General features: G+C 36.0%; 1 protein-coding gene across 6 annotated transcripts in view; it reads right to left on the minus strand.

Moving 5' to 3' along the window:
* Positions 1 to 3,119: 3,119 nt before the first annotated feature.
* Positions 3,120 to 15,128, minus strand: part of LOC128863044 (putative transcription factor capicua) — a 71,534-nt gene continuing 59,525 nt past the window's right edge. For 4 of the 6 annotated variants that reach the window (XM_054101944.1, XM_054101967.1, XM_054101952.1 and 1 more), the window contains 9 exons: positions 14,489 to 14,685; positions 13,803 to 14,019; positions 13,487 to 13,729; positions 13,046 to 13,409; positions 12,796 to 12,962; positions 11,743 to 11,838; positions 11,486 to 11,670; positions 7,675 to 7,885; positions 3,120 to 7,585 (listed from right to left, as the gene is read on the minus strand). In XM_054101944.1, the coding sequence (XP_053957919.1) occupies positions 7,557 to 7,585; positions 7,675 to 7,885; positions 11,486 to 11,670; positions 11,743 to 11,838; positions 12,796 to 12,962; positions 13,046 to 13,409; positions 13,487 to 13,729; positions 13,803 to 14,019; positions 14,489 to 14,685 (1,709 nt within the window). In that variant the 3' untranslated portion in view covers positions 3,120 to 7,556. Of the gene's footprint in view, positions 7,606 to 7,674; positions 7,886 to 11,485; positions 11,671 to 11,742; positions 11,839 to 12,795; positions 12,963 to 13,045; positions 13,410 to 13,486; positions 13,730 to 13,802; positions 14,020 to 14,488; positions 14,686 to 15,128 lie in introns of all 6 variants that reach the window. The other 2 variants (XM_054101976.1, XM_054101986.1) reach the window with 2 other exon arrangements.

The raw sequence follows: 15,128 nt of genomic DNA on the forward strand, positions 1-15,128 counted from the left end.
GAATATCTTTCAGCTCCGTTCAGCTCTTTACAAATTACGGCAGTTTTATTTACTTTTTGGCATTCGTTCAATTGCGATCGAATTGTTATAGTCCATCAATTCTGCCGATAGCGAGAGGAGTTTGCTATATTTTTTTTGTTTTTTGACTAAATTAATCAATATTTAATTTCTTTAAATTCCGATGGTGACACTAAAATGTTGACTGTATGATTTGACTTGTTGTGGTATTTCTAATTAATTGTATTATCTCTAGATTTGGTTAATGGATATCTCCAAATTGATTTTTTTAGCGCACATTTACTGTTTATTACTTACATATTTGTGACTTTGTTCAAGTCTTGTGTTGTATATTTTTTTATTTTATTTAATGAAATTTATATGTTCTTTCTTCCGCTCGTACTTGCATCCTTTCGCTTGGCACATTTTCTTGAGTTTCTCTAGATTGGTTTGGTTTCTCTAGTTAGGTATACTACGTGTGTGTGTTTGTATGTGTGTACTACTGTGTATGACTGTGTGCAAAAACTCTAGATTACCGTTTGGATGGGGCTTTCGTGTTTGATTTGAGTTGACAACTTAAATCATACATTTATACTAACGGCTCTTACCACATTTCGGCATTAATCGCTCGAGCTTCGAAGCAAGTCTAACGGAGGATAATTTTTAAACAGGTTTAAACTTGCATTGACAACGGGCAAGACTAGGTTAGGTTAGGTTAGGTAAAATTAAATGAAAAACTAAATGAAATTGAAAAAGAAGTGAGAAAACTAATAAGTAACTGTTTTGATCGTTAAAAAAAACTTTTTTGTTGAAGGCCCTTTATAGAATCCGGTGAAAAAGACATGGTTTTGAGTTTTTTCAGCGATGCAGGTAGTGTTGGTTTATTCAATCAATTTCCATCTAATAATGCAACTTTGACATTATTTTTCATTGAAAACCATGAAATCCGGCCTGGAGCAAAGAACGCTCAAATACTCAATACCCGATCGTCTGCTAATTGTGGCAGAATAATCTTGAGATATTATGCATTTATTTAAGGGGTTGGGGGTAATCAGAATTTTAAAAAAATACCATTTTTTTGCATTTTCTATTCAACAATTAACAAAGGGCGTTCGGGCGCTCCGGAGCTCGATAGCTAAACTTTAAATGCGTTTTTTTCGAAACTATGTTTTTTGAAATGATGATCATTGTAACTTAAAAACTGCTTGGTAGATTTCAATAAAATTTATACTGCTTTTGAAAAACATAAAAAACGCGTGCCTGAGCGAAAGATTTTCTGTTTTTCAAAATTTCGATTTTTTAAACAATTAATTGTAGAATAAAAAAACAAAAAACATAATAGCGTGATAAATGAGGTCTATTTCGCCACGAAATTAATCAAATTAAATTTCTATTAAATTCAGATAATTAAAAAATTAGCGATGAATCAGCAAATTTCACCAATTATATCGGGTGTTTTTTTAGCTGCATGAGAATTATCGATATCGATAACAATTGTTTGACAGATCAGAATGGAAAACTATGTTGACATGGCAAACTGGGTTACACTGGTGTGGCTCGTCCGCATGGGGGCGTTGACGTGTATCTGAGGACCATATCCTTCAATCAATATGGATAAGTAGATATATTGGCTACATTTCTGTATAATAATTTTTAAATTAGGTCCTAGTGCAGGACATTATACGCAAGCCTTTCGTGGTAGTAATGGGAAGCCAACACAAAATTTGTATATGAAAGCAAAAGTTATTTTTCCGTATGGCGTTATTCTTCTTAATTGGCGCGATAACATCTTAAGCGATTTTTAACAACGCGCACCAGTCGTTTCTTTCTTGAGCTAACCGGCGCCAGTTGGGCACACCAAGTGAAGCCAAGCCCTTCTCCACCTGATCTTTTCAATGCAGAGAAGGCCTTCCTCTTTCTTTGCTACCACCAGCTGGTACCAATTTGAATACTTTTAGAGCCGGAGCGTTTGTGTCCATTCGGACGACATGACCCAGCCAGCATAGCCGCTGGATATTTATTCGCCGTCGTAAAGCTCATACAGCTTATCGTTCCATCGCCTACGATATTCGCCATGGCGAACGTGCAAAGACCTAAAAATCTTACACAGAATCTTTCTTTTAAACACTCCAAGTGATACCTCCTTGGATATTGTCATCGACTACGCTTCTGCGTCATACGTTAGGACGGGCTTGATGAGAGCCTTATAGAGTGTTAGTTTTGTTCGCGCGAGAGGACTTTACTACTCAATTACCTATGAAGTCCAAAGTAGCACTTGTTGGCACGAGAGATTCTGCGTTAGATTTCAAGGCTGATCGGCGTTAATGCTGATTCCTAAATAAACGAAGTCTTTTACAACCTCGAAATCACAACTGTCAATAGCGACGTGCGTGCCGATACGCGAGTGCACCGACAGTTTGTTTGATGACAGGAGGTACTTCGTTTTGTACTCGTTCACCACCAGACCCATTCGTTTTACTTCTTTATCCAGTTTGGAAAAGACAGAACTAACAGCGCGGTCGTTAAGGCTGAAGATCGAAGGCGGTTTTTTTCTCGAAATTCTGAAAAATGTTTCCTGAGCCCGCCATATTGTTAATTTTGAAAAAAAAAAAACAAGAACAAGTTTTGATCAGGCGTATGATTAACTATTAATAAAACCAATTTCTCTTGTCCGATTGATTTTAGATGAATCTCCAATGGCTTGTGATGATCACCGCAAGCGACTTCTAAAGAAACGGGCTGCACACAAACAGCGATAATTTTTACAATTATTAATTTTTTTTTTGAAATTTTGCTAAAGCCAAGTCGAAACATAATGTATTAATGGTATGTTTTTATTTTTGTAAAATAACGCAATTGACTAGCAAAAAAAAAAAATTATGATTTTCAATTTTTTCGGATCTCTGACTACCCCTAACCCCATAAATACAAAGGTAAAAGTTAATAACCAACTAAGCCAAGTGCTTACGAGTTTCTCAGCGCAAAATATTTTTAAGAAAAACTCAATTTGCGGCATTTGAGTGCATAGTAGAAAACCACAATTTGACATTACCAAAAAATGGAAAATTAAAAGCAAAAGTGAATGGAAAAATTTAGTTATTAAATAAAAACAACAAATTCAATTATTTTTTCGGCATAAAATCAAAATTTATTTAACATTCTAAAATCATATATAATATATATTTATATACGAATTTGTGTATGTACTCATTTGTTTTTATGTGTGTGTGTTTATGTAAGGGCATAAAAAAGATTAAACATTTAGCATTGTTTTATTACTAAGCTTCGATACTACAGATACACTAGTATATTTGTGTGTGTGTATTCACATTTCTAGATAATACAATTTCTTTGCTTTTTCAAATTATCATAAAAAAAACTATATATAGACATTTATATATATGTATATGTAAATATTATTTAACAATATTTTAGTTGACATTAGTATTTGAGACTTTAATGTAGTTTACAAAATAAAAATTTGCAAAAGTAACTAATTTTTAAAAGGCGAAGATATTAAAAAAAATGAAGACAACTAAAATACATTTTAGCTTAACTAGAATACAAAATTAAAAAAAAAAACTTCTCATCTACGCTTACTACATTTACATATTCTAACTGCATATGTATGAAAGTGTGTATGTATGTATTATTTTAAAAATATTTTTAATAATGCATAACCATAAATAAAATTTGCCATACAGTCTTAAATGCATACAAATGAAATTTTATTTATTAGAAAAAAAAAAAAAAAAATCGAAAATCGGGAAGTTGCAAGCGGACAAAAGTTACGCAATTTCAGACTAAAGGCTAGCTGTGCTTCGTTCTAATTTTCTTTTTTCCTTTTTAATTTAAAATAATGCATGCAGGCGAAACTGGTTAATCGGCAATTTTGCGCGCAACCTTGACAAAGGCTTGGTTGGTGTCGATTTCAGTAGCAATTTTATGAAATTTTAAGAAAATCTACGGTAGTGCCTTCTAAAATTTATTAAAGTACACAACAACACAACTTTTGGTCACAAAAACCATATTTTTACTTTTAATGCTCAATATTTCTGTCTGGTTTTAGTGCTTCATACAACGTAGTAGAGTTAAATATTGTTGCATGTTTGTATATACATATGTATGTATGTAATAAAAAGGTACAAACAAAACAATATTTTAAATATTGCAGTATTACGTATGGAAGACGACATTCGCTCACATTCCTATTCGCACGTACATGCGTGTTTCCGTGTGTGTGTGTGTTTCTCTCACTCCATTTCTACACATCTTTCTAACTGGTGGCTATGTGAGCGCCTAAAAATTTGCGAATTAAAGCACATTTTTCAAAATATGACATGACAATTTTTAAACCTACAAACGCAGCCTGCTTGGTTCTACCAATTTGTATGATATATTTTTTTAATATTTATTCTAAAATTTTCTTTTGCAAAGTTCAAGCAAATAATATAGCACAAGATTTTCAAAAGTACTAACTACCAAAGATTTTTAATTGCATGAGACTTAAAGCTAAAAAAAATTATTATTATAAAATTTAAGGCGCCAATAACTTCAAATTAACTGCTTAAATACAAGTTGCAATTAAAAATATGTATGTATGTATGTTTTATGTATATATATATATATACATATATGCTCCATGTGCTCACAATTCAATTCATTTACAATTACGCGTATTTTTTGTATTTTCCGACCTAAAACAAAATGCAAGCAGTTCTTTCGTTTTTTCGCGGGTGCAATTAAAAGAGTTGTTAAAATCATAAATATATGTAATTCAATAAAATTTCGATTAAAATTACGAAGAATAAAAACTAGTATGCAAGTATGCAGTATGAGTGAAAATTAAAGTAGGAAATAAAATTTAAAAGTTGGGCGGCTCGCAAGCGTTGCGCGTAAGTTGAGGCCAATAGGAATTTGTTGGCATTTTTTTAACAGATTAAAAACATTTCAAGATACAATAAATTTAATTTAAAAATGGCTATGCATGTAGGCGTTTGGTTTAAGCAGATTTGCGGATTTTCTGCAAGTGCGTGAGTGAAATCAATTTCTATGCAGTCCTATGCTGCATTTCGCTCGCACATGGAATTGAAAAAATCAACGCAAACAACTGCAACGTTTTGCCTTTCAAAATCAATTATTATTACTACTATTATTTGTAGGGTATATATACAATATAATCCCAACTTAATTAGCACACAGGCGACTAGGGCCCGCGGTGCTCAAAATCAATAAAAATGCGGCTGGAGTGTGACAACACAATTAAAAAAAAGCAAAAAGCACTTTGCGCCAATGCTGTTTAAAGACGTCTATAAATTAGCATCGTTCACTACAGCCATCTACCGAGAAAATAAAAATTAAAACCAACATTTGGTGGATGCTGCTGGCTGCGACTTTAAAGTTGAAAAAAAGTGTTAAATAATATTTAAAGCATAATTAGTGACGCTAATAGAATATTTTCGATGTAGCAGCAGACAATAATGGATTTATGTGCCTATGCTGACTTACAAAAGTGATAAGTCCATTTAAGCACATTTTGTCAAAAGCCCACGTTTAACCGCAACCAGAATTTTGGCCCGTGCACAAAGAAGTGGCCTGCTAGCCTTGCAAAACAAAAGCCTACAACCAGGCGTCGCCTGAAATATGCAACATCTAAACTACAGATCGTACATTGTTTTTTTTTTCTTGTGTGCTCCAAACGTGTTTGCGCATACCATGAAGATATGTTTCTATGTGTGTGGGTGTATGTTAAAACCTGCATACGCAATTTTAATTGTAATCATTTATGTATGTATGTATAATTATTTCATTTTTTTTTGTATAAAATGTTAAACAGAAAAGTATTTTTCCCAGCAAATTTTTAGTTGCTTCTTGAAACTTTGCCACGTGAATGTTGCGTTTTGTACGCTTAACGTTTACCATAGTTATTGTGTGCCTTTTGTATTGTAATTTAGTTTTAATTTTTAAGTGTTAATATTTAATTTACTTGTAAGACATCATTAAGCTTCATTTACAATCTTTAATTTAAACCTTTAGTTTCACTTTTTTCGCCTACTAACTGGTAATGGCTGCTTAGTTATTAACTAAATTTATTAACTATGCTGCCTTTATGTATATTTTTGTGTTTGTTGATTTTTTCTTTCTTTGTATGTATTAATATTTTAACTTCATTTTTTACTTATATATTTAATTTTCATTTTTTAATCCATTATATTGATAATAAGCTTGTATAACGGTTTACTCTATGCCTGTATGATTTGCAGTATTGGTTGTTTTGAATGCATTTTAAAACTATTTACGTTGTAATTGGGATTTATTTTCAATTTTTTATGATTTTTAGATTTGTTTTTTTATTTTATTTTTATTTTTTTTTTGTTTATATTAATGTGCTTTAAATGTATGTATGTATGTAAGTATTATATTTGTTTATTTCCTGCGTTGTTCAATTTGTGTCTGCTTTTGTGAACTTTCCATTTTAGTGATTCACTTTAGCGCCTAATTTAATTTATATATATTGGCATTCTATGCGTAGCGTAGCTGGCTTGATGTATATCGCACATCGGAAGATGGCATGCCAGTTTGTCTCACTCAACGCTTTGTTTACGCTAAAGACAATTCTTTGCCACTGTAATTCATTTGTATTGCAGCGTTTGTACGTTTTCGTGAAGCCCATAAAAACATCTTTCACTTGTTATTGTTGTTGTAGCAGCATAAACATTCCCCTATACAATTAAGGGGAATGCTGCTGGTGTGACAGTCATTGCCCGGATATAAACCCGCAACGTAGAACCGACTACTGCCTTTGTCTCTTTCTTGTTTCTCTCTTCTATGTTGCATCATTTAACATGTATTGTTCAAAAGCATAAGCAAACAAAAAAAAAAAAAATCAAATCAATCTAATAATTACTACTGTCACTTTTGCCTGCTTCTAATTTGTATATTCTGCTTTAAAGCTAAAATTGTCTCAAAGTCAATGTTCAGCTTCACTCAGTTTCGGATGCAAAACCATGCATTGTTACTAATCCCTCAAAATTGTATCTCTAAAGTAATTGCAGATCATCAACAACTAACATTTATCCATATACGAGCTTTTTTCGTGTTAGTGTGCGCTTGTCCTCAATGCTCAACTGCACCTTCAAATCGACACTCTATGCAGACATTTGTTCTTAAGTTTACTTATATGTATATAAATGAGGACAGCATGATTTTTCCTATGCACATCTGCTCCAACTCGCATGTAGTTTTATACAGATGTGCTTGTGTTTTCGTACTTTACACATATTTTGTTTAGCTAGCATTTAAACATGATCCCATTCGTCACTGCTCTACCTCGCATTTGCATCACAATTAGGTTAAAGTGCATAAAATATTGCAATTTTTCATGGCGCTCTGAGTTTGTGGTTGCTTGTACAGTATTCTGTTTGGCTTGTAGTTTTTATTAGATTTTTTGTTATTAATATTTTTTTCTAAAAACCTCTTGCTGACGTTATTTTCGCACCATTGCAAATGTATCTCACTTAGATTTGTTTTCGTTCTTTTTGCTGTTTCGTTTACTGCTGCTATTCGCTATTTGCTTGCGTTGACGTATCTACAAAGAAAAAAAGGAGGCTTTCGTTAGAAAGTCGTTTGCTGTTTTTTTAAATGAATTTTGTTTTTTGTTATTTATATTCAAATTACCTCCACTGTTAGCGTTGCTGCCGGTGTTGAGATTTAATGCTGTCGTACTTGTGGCTGTTGTCGACGCTATGGATATGCTTGTTTCGGCGGATGGCGTTATAGGGCCAGCGGAGTGCGGGGTAAAGCCGGGCTGGCTCATGCACTTTTGACGCACCTCGCGTATTTTCAGCTGGAGATCTTGTTTTCGCGGAAAGACGTCGATATGCTTTTTCTGCAATGAAGGGCGGAGAGATGAAAGTTAATACTAATACGCGCTAATAGAGGAGAAAAGATGTGGCAGAAAACTTTATATGCCCAAGCTACAAGAGAACTGCTGATATCGATAACTATGGCTTGACAGCTGAGAATCGCAAACTGAGTTGACATTTCTGTTCAGTTTGGCAGTGATCATGAATCGCTTAACGCCAGAACAACACTTCCAAATTGTGGAAATTTACTTTGGAAAAAAAAAAAAATAATAATAAATAACAATAATAAATTTGTTCGCGCATTTCATAGAGCATTGACGGTGCTTATTTTCTTCAAAATGAGGTGAACTGGGCATCTACACTGTCTATAAGAGACATATCGCTGGTGTAGACCGTTCACGGCAAAAGGTGTACGAAATAAAGTGATACATCGTATGCTTTCGATCGGAGGCCATGAACTATCACATTCAGGGTTTGACAGCTAATTCGTCAAATTTACTTTGAAGTCGGGAAACAGTGAAATCCGCGTAATAGCAACATTTGGGTATTCAATATTTTCGACGACATTTTTTGGATTTTCAAGTATAAGCGTCTTGTAATGCTTTGATTGCATTAAGGCAGTGATGGGCAGAAATGGCGAATGCTATCGAGCTAAGCTAAGTAAATTTTTGTTCCAAAAAAAATTTCCAAAAACTAATCAGCTAAACCCCGACGAGATTTGGTTCCAACTTGCCATACACTGCGCTTAAAAATCGATTTATTGCAGTATTCAATTCAAGCCATCATTGACGCCATCCAACGAGATTTATTGGAAAAAGTTGTCAAAAAATGAACTAAACGAATGGACCATATATCTCGTAGCCGCTGTGGAAATATACCGGAAATCATATTCACAAAAAAAAAAAAAAATTGCCATGAAATTATTTACCAGTTTATAATAAAAAAAATGTGTATTATCATTTTAAGTTCTCAAGCTCTAGAATACGAGGCGTGTTCAAAAATCAAGGAGACTTTTTATTTTTCTCGAAAAATATTCTGACCAAAAAACGCTTGGGTGTGGCCTCAGCTTTTCCAAGCGATGCAGACGTTATCTCCACAACTGCGGCAAATCTCTGTCAATTCATAGATATTTTCTGTTTTAGGAACAAGAAATAGTTGGCGGTGCCAAAGTCCGGTGAGTACGTTGGTTGAGGCGAGTTTTCGGTATTATTTTTGGCAAAAACATTCAGAAATCAACAAAAAAAAAAAACAAAACACGCAAAATATCAGAAATGAAAGCGGGCATTTTTTAGTTCTTAGCTTAATTCTATGAATTTAATATTTTATTTATTTAACAATCTGAATAGTGGGACGCATTTCTCGAGTGGAAAAGTAATCTTGGCAGAGCAAAATCTACGTCGAGTAGCCTGTAGATACTATTTACAGTAACTTAGTAAGAGCCTTCGTAATAGGGGCAGAATTATTGTATGTAGTTTGATTTGACTGTTAAATTCGTAAAAATCGTCAAGTTTTGTGGGGAACATTGAAGCCAATCTGTTCAAGAACTTCAGGACAATCAAGAGAAATGCAAATAATATCAAAAACAAACATCAAAGACTGAAGGGTACGTCTATTGGCAGAGGACACCAGATTTATTAGCATGTACCGGACACTGTAGGATGCTAGCGGATCAGAGAAATGAAAAGGTTGGAGAGCGATTCGAATAAAATTTCGTTGTACCTTTTAAAGTCTACAGGGTTCGGCACTCGAAATGTAACCAATTTCAGAGCGCTCGCGCAGCTGAAGCTTGGGCATCAGCTGTCTGTTAGTTGGCTAAATGACAGTCCAGAGTATTGTTTACAAGTGCGCGGAAGCATTTTGCCGACAGTAAACGCGAAAAAAGAAAATGATTTTCAAACGTAATAGTGTGATTTCATTATATTTGGCTGGAAAATCACAACCAGCGATTGTTCGTGAGCTCGATTACCTTAAAGTTTTTGTTTTTCCTTGTTCACTCCTCCCGCAAGCATAGGTCCCCGACAAGACTTGTTTTGCGTTGGTTTCTTTAATTTAAAGTAGCGTCTAAAACTAAATAAAGTTTTTGTTTATCGCACCATTACTCGTTACAATGATACTGGTAGCATTGCGAAACGTCATGGAGCTGCTCATGAAAACACTCCAACGTCACGTGAAATGGTTCAAAAAGTGAAGAAGCGACTTGAGCGAAATCCCCGACGAAGTGCCAATCAAATGGCGAAAGAACTGAAACATCCGACTGTAGCATTCGCCGCATACTGAAAAATGATCTCAAAGTCAAGCTTTACAAGATCTAAAAGTAAATGCGAAATATTATCGGGAAAGTACTCTGGAGGTTGCTTTGAAGCCGGGGGCAGACAAACATTTCGGTGGCAAAAAGTACGAGTGAACCAAGAATGGCTAAAATACAACGTTCCGAACTTCATTGCGTCCACAGAATGGCTCTCAAATTCACCAGACACGATTGTTGGATTATTCACTTTGGGGTATTTTGGAGAACAATGTCCGAACTAAAAGATTCACCAGTCTTGAGGCGCTGAAAAAAGAGGCGCCCGCGAGTGAGCCAATATACTCGCAAGTCACATTCGGGCACCTGGCGATACGTTTCTGGACCATCTCAAGGCCATAGTCAAGGCAAAAGGTGGTCATATCGAGTAAAAGTAAATTGGTTCTTAATTTTGTATTATTTTCACACATTTTTTACTTTGAATTGCATACAAGTAATTTTCCAAACTAAATTTATGGTATTTTTAATTGGTTACACTTCGAGTGCCGGACCCTGTATTTGAATGAGAGGCATAAACTGGATTCCCACCCAAAAATGCATATTCGAACTAGGCTATACAATTTTTCTAGTATAGGGGTATTTAAAATGCAAAAATGTTAAATTAGCATGACTCTTCCGCAATATCTGACTAAGATGATTTACGATTGTAAAACCAGAGTAAACTGTCACGCTTAAATTGGAAAACTCTTTAACTTTAGACAGAACAGAATTTGATAAAGTATAAGAGGAAGGAATAATATTCAGAGTTTTTGCAAAGATGGCATGAAAACATTTCTTTATATAAAGTGGGAGCTTATTTTGGACATTCCAAGCGACAGGGTTGCAGCACTAAAGAATCATCCGATTAGTAAGTTACTTTACTAAACAATTTTAGATCACGAGCATAGAGTAAAAACTTACAGTGGTTAAAACAGAACCCAATGTCATTAATTAAAAAAACGAAAATAAAAGTAGGGCCAAGAATACTCCCCTGTGGGACACTGCTACAAAAGTGTAGGATTCAGTGTTTTCAATTTGTACAAACGACTTTCTTTTAGAGTACTCAACCATGACATAACAGTTGAATGACAACCTAAGCATTCAAGTTTCCGCGATAAGATATTGTGCGAAACAGTGCCAAAGGCTTTTGAAAAGTCGGTGTTTATTGTGTCAACTTGATGACTGTTCATAAATGCAGAGATGTGAAAATACCACGAGATTGCTAACTGTGGAGCGCCCGCAGAAAAAATCTTGCTGGTATTTGTCCGAATATATTTATTGGATTTTAATAGCAAATATTCTTCCTGCGAACTTAGTTTTTGCTTTTACTCGAAGTACATACCTGAAATTGCATTGTGGCTTGCGCCGATGGAAACATGCCCTGCTCGCTAAAGAGCTGATAAACATAATTGCGACGTATTTCCAATACCTTTCGATGACCTTTTTCACTGGCATCGGAGCGCGCACTTTGTAACGGAGTTTGGGGAGTACGCGGTGAACGATCTGTCTCATCAGAATTATCCAAATCTATGAAAAAATCAACACACAAAAATGAATACATAATTTATAATTTTTTTTTGCTTTTGACTTCTGACTTACTTAGCTGCTCAATGCTGAAATCGGGTCCAAAGAAACGTTGTGATGGTGTTGATGGCACAGATGCTGTTTCAATGGCTGAATCATCCTCGCAAACTGCTAAATAAGAAATGAAAATAAGTTAGTTTACTCAATTATAGCAAATACGTATACGAGGGTTGCTTGAAAAGTTCATGCAAAGTCAGAGAGATGGTACTATTTGCGCGTATCGAGGTTATGTTTAGTTAGTAGCAAATCTTGGTAGAACACACACCACGTCTCAGTCTATTCCTTGGTCAATTTAGGCGGAGTACGGTACACTAGACAGGGCTAGTTTACTTGGTCGCCTGCCGTAGGAATGGCCTATTTTGGTATATTTCTTCGACGAATGAGTTCCCTTTTCCATCACGACAATGCACTGAATCATGTCTCAGTTAATGGAAAAGGGCTCTAACTCATTTCACATCACCGCCATTTTCAGACTTGGCTGCCTGAGATCACCCTTCCAAATTTGAAGAAATGGTTGGCGAGAAAAAATATTTTCTTTGAACTAGTAGGGGATTGCAGAAACGAATGGCTATTTTTCAGACTTGAATCCTATTATACGGAAGGAATAAGCTTAAAACGAGACTATGTCAATAAATAAAAAACATTTTCCCCAAAGAATTAAGTAATATAGTTTGTATTTTTGCACGAACTTTTCCTTTTCCATCACCTCAACATACTGAATCTCAGTCTCAGTTAATATAAAAAGGGCTCTAACTCATTTCACATCACGGCCATTTTCAGACTTGGCTGCCTGAGATCACTCGGATTTATATCCGGCCAAGGAATTTCACTTCAGCAGCATTCCCCGTATATGTATGGGGAATGCTTATGCTGCCACAACAATAACAACAACACTACTTCTCAGACTTTAATCATATTATTCGGAAGGGATAAGCTTAAAACGAGACTATGTCGAAAAATAAAAAAGATTTACCTCAAACAATTAAGTAGTTTGCATTTTTGCACGAACTTTTCAAACTACCCTCTTATCTATTATTGCACATTGCATATGCCTTGGCTGTCACTTACGTTTTTTTGGCGGTGCACTTGGCTGTGGCGCATTCTTCTTACGATAATTTGTACCGTAGACTCGTGGCGATGATGGCACTGCAATTGCGCTTGGCGATAAGCAGTCCTCGGGTTTGAATTGTGGCAATGCCTGATATTTCTTTTCGAAGTCAACCTCTTTCAGCACGCTGTAGACAAATAAGCAATAACATTGTATTGAAAATACTTGACATATCTACAAAACAGTTCATTCTCTTGAATAATCGCTTACCTATCCGTATCGCCGTTTTTCTTTTTGGTTGCCGATGTCGATGTCGATTTTAATGGCGATTTCGGATTCATCATCCCGCTTATGCCACTTACAATACTGGAGCTGCTATTGCTATTAACTGCCGACGGTGTTGTTGGCATATGTTCGTCGCTGTTGGGTGTGGTTGTCGACGAGGTGGGTGTGGGCAGCGCGGATGTTATCGAACTAACAACCGTATTGACATTGCCAATAATCGGTGATGAAGAGTCCACCATAATGGGCGAATTGAGCTTCTTCGTAGAAATGCTATTACTATTGTTACCAATTAAGGCAGTGGTAGAAAATGAGTTGACATTGTTGTTATCATTTGATAGATTGTTTGAAGCTGCAGAAAAGAAGGTGATAGTAGTGCCATTATAAATAATTAAAACAAAAAAAAAGTGCCATGCAACAAATACATACACAAATTCTTGCGACGTTGGCATTTCGCACGTCCCAATTGTGCCGGTGTTGGCGCCAAAATGAATTGCTGTTTACCACCAACGTCATTCTGTTCATCATCGGCGTCTACAGCTGAAGCAGTGCTGCCATCTGAGCTGCGTTTACCAGCTGAATCGGGTGGATTCAAGGCGAATGTTGAAGAAGAACATGCCGATTTCGGCGTGGTAGGCAATGATTTGTACGGTGGCGATTTTGGCGTGGCTTCTAAATAAAAACCAAAAATTACAAGTTGATTCAGGATTCACAACATATAAATATACAATTCATTCCTACAAACCTGTATAGTTGTGCATCAAAATTGAGTTGTTGTTCGTATTGGGCACAGCACTGTTGCCACCGATATTTGTATTCACTCCAAAAGCCGACTGGCCATTGTTTTTCTTATAGTTGACATATGAGATTGGAGTGGGTTTGATTGGACCACAACCTGCACTGCCGTTGCCGCCAGCACTGGCTGATGATTCCGTTTGTGGCTGCATTGGCAGTATGGCATACTGGAAGTGGAAAATGGAGATTTTAAATGGCTGAGGTTAAATATTTTTGGTTTCAGTATAGGTAACATACGAAATAGGAATTCAACTACAACTCAAAATACAAAAACAAATTTGAGTGCGAATCCAAGTACGAATGTCAGTATAAATACAAATATGTGAATGCGACGCTTTTGTAGGCAAATATTATACAAGGTGGCCCAAAATTGATCATCCTATCGGAAGATGCTATAATTTTCGCAGCTGGGGTCGTGCGTCAATCATAGTTGACACTCAAAATGAAGATTTCATGTTTTTATTTATTAAAAATAAATAAGAATAAAAAATGGATGATTAATTTTGCGCCACCGTGCACATTTACTTTGTCCATTGTTGCTAAATAAATTTTTTTTTTTTTTATGTTCAATTTGGGAAATGAAAAAATAGATAACTTGAGTAATAATACTCATTCCATTATTATTCCGTGACTTACCTGATTCAACATGTTGTTGACCGTAAAAAGTATCTGCTTCTGGCCCCCGGCAATTCCACCATTACCGCCACTCGTTGCCGTGAGTATCTGCGTTGGCGTCATGGCTGGCGCGCTGGCAAAGCATGTGGGCGCAGCCGCGCTGATGGCGACAGTGGCCGCCGCAGGTGAAGATGGCACAGAGGAGTTTGCCGCACCAGCTGTGGAATTAACAACAGTTGCTACATTTGAGTTGAACATTAAAATCGAAGTACTGCCACTGCCCCCTTCGTTGCCGACTTTTTTGCCAGCATTGAAGGCGGCGTTACCGCTAGTTGTTGCTATTGTGTCGTTGCTGCTAAAAGTGAATATGTTATTGAGTTTATTATTATTGCTGCTGCTGTTAGTAGTGTTAGTAATGGTTATGATGTTGTTATTGTTGTTGACGTTGACATTGCTGCCGAAGCCGATACCATTGCCATTACTACCGCCAAGACGAGTTGCATTTGCTGCGAGCGCTGGGGCTGTACTCAGTAACGTCAGCGTACTACCAATTGGCGGTGGATTGTTGCCGAAATGCACTGTCCCACCTGCACCGCCTGCAGCCACTGCATTGCCAGTGCCCATGGCCACAATATTGCCATGGCTGTTGTTGTTGGTCGGG

The sequence above is a fragment of the Anastrepha ludens genome, chromosome 2 (assembly GCF_028408465.1).
Source record: "Anastrepha ludens isolate Willacy chromosome 2, idAnaLude1.1, whole genome shotgun sequence".
In the NCBI taxonomy this organism is placed as follows: Eukaryota; Metazoa; Arthropoda; class Insecta; order Diptera; family Tephritidae; genus Anastrepha; species Anastrepha ludens.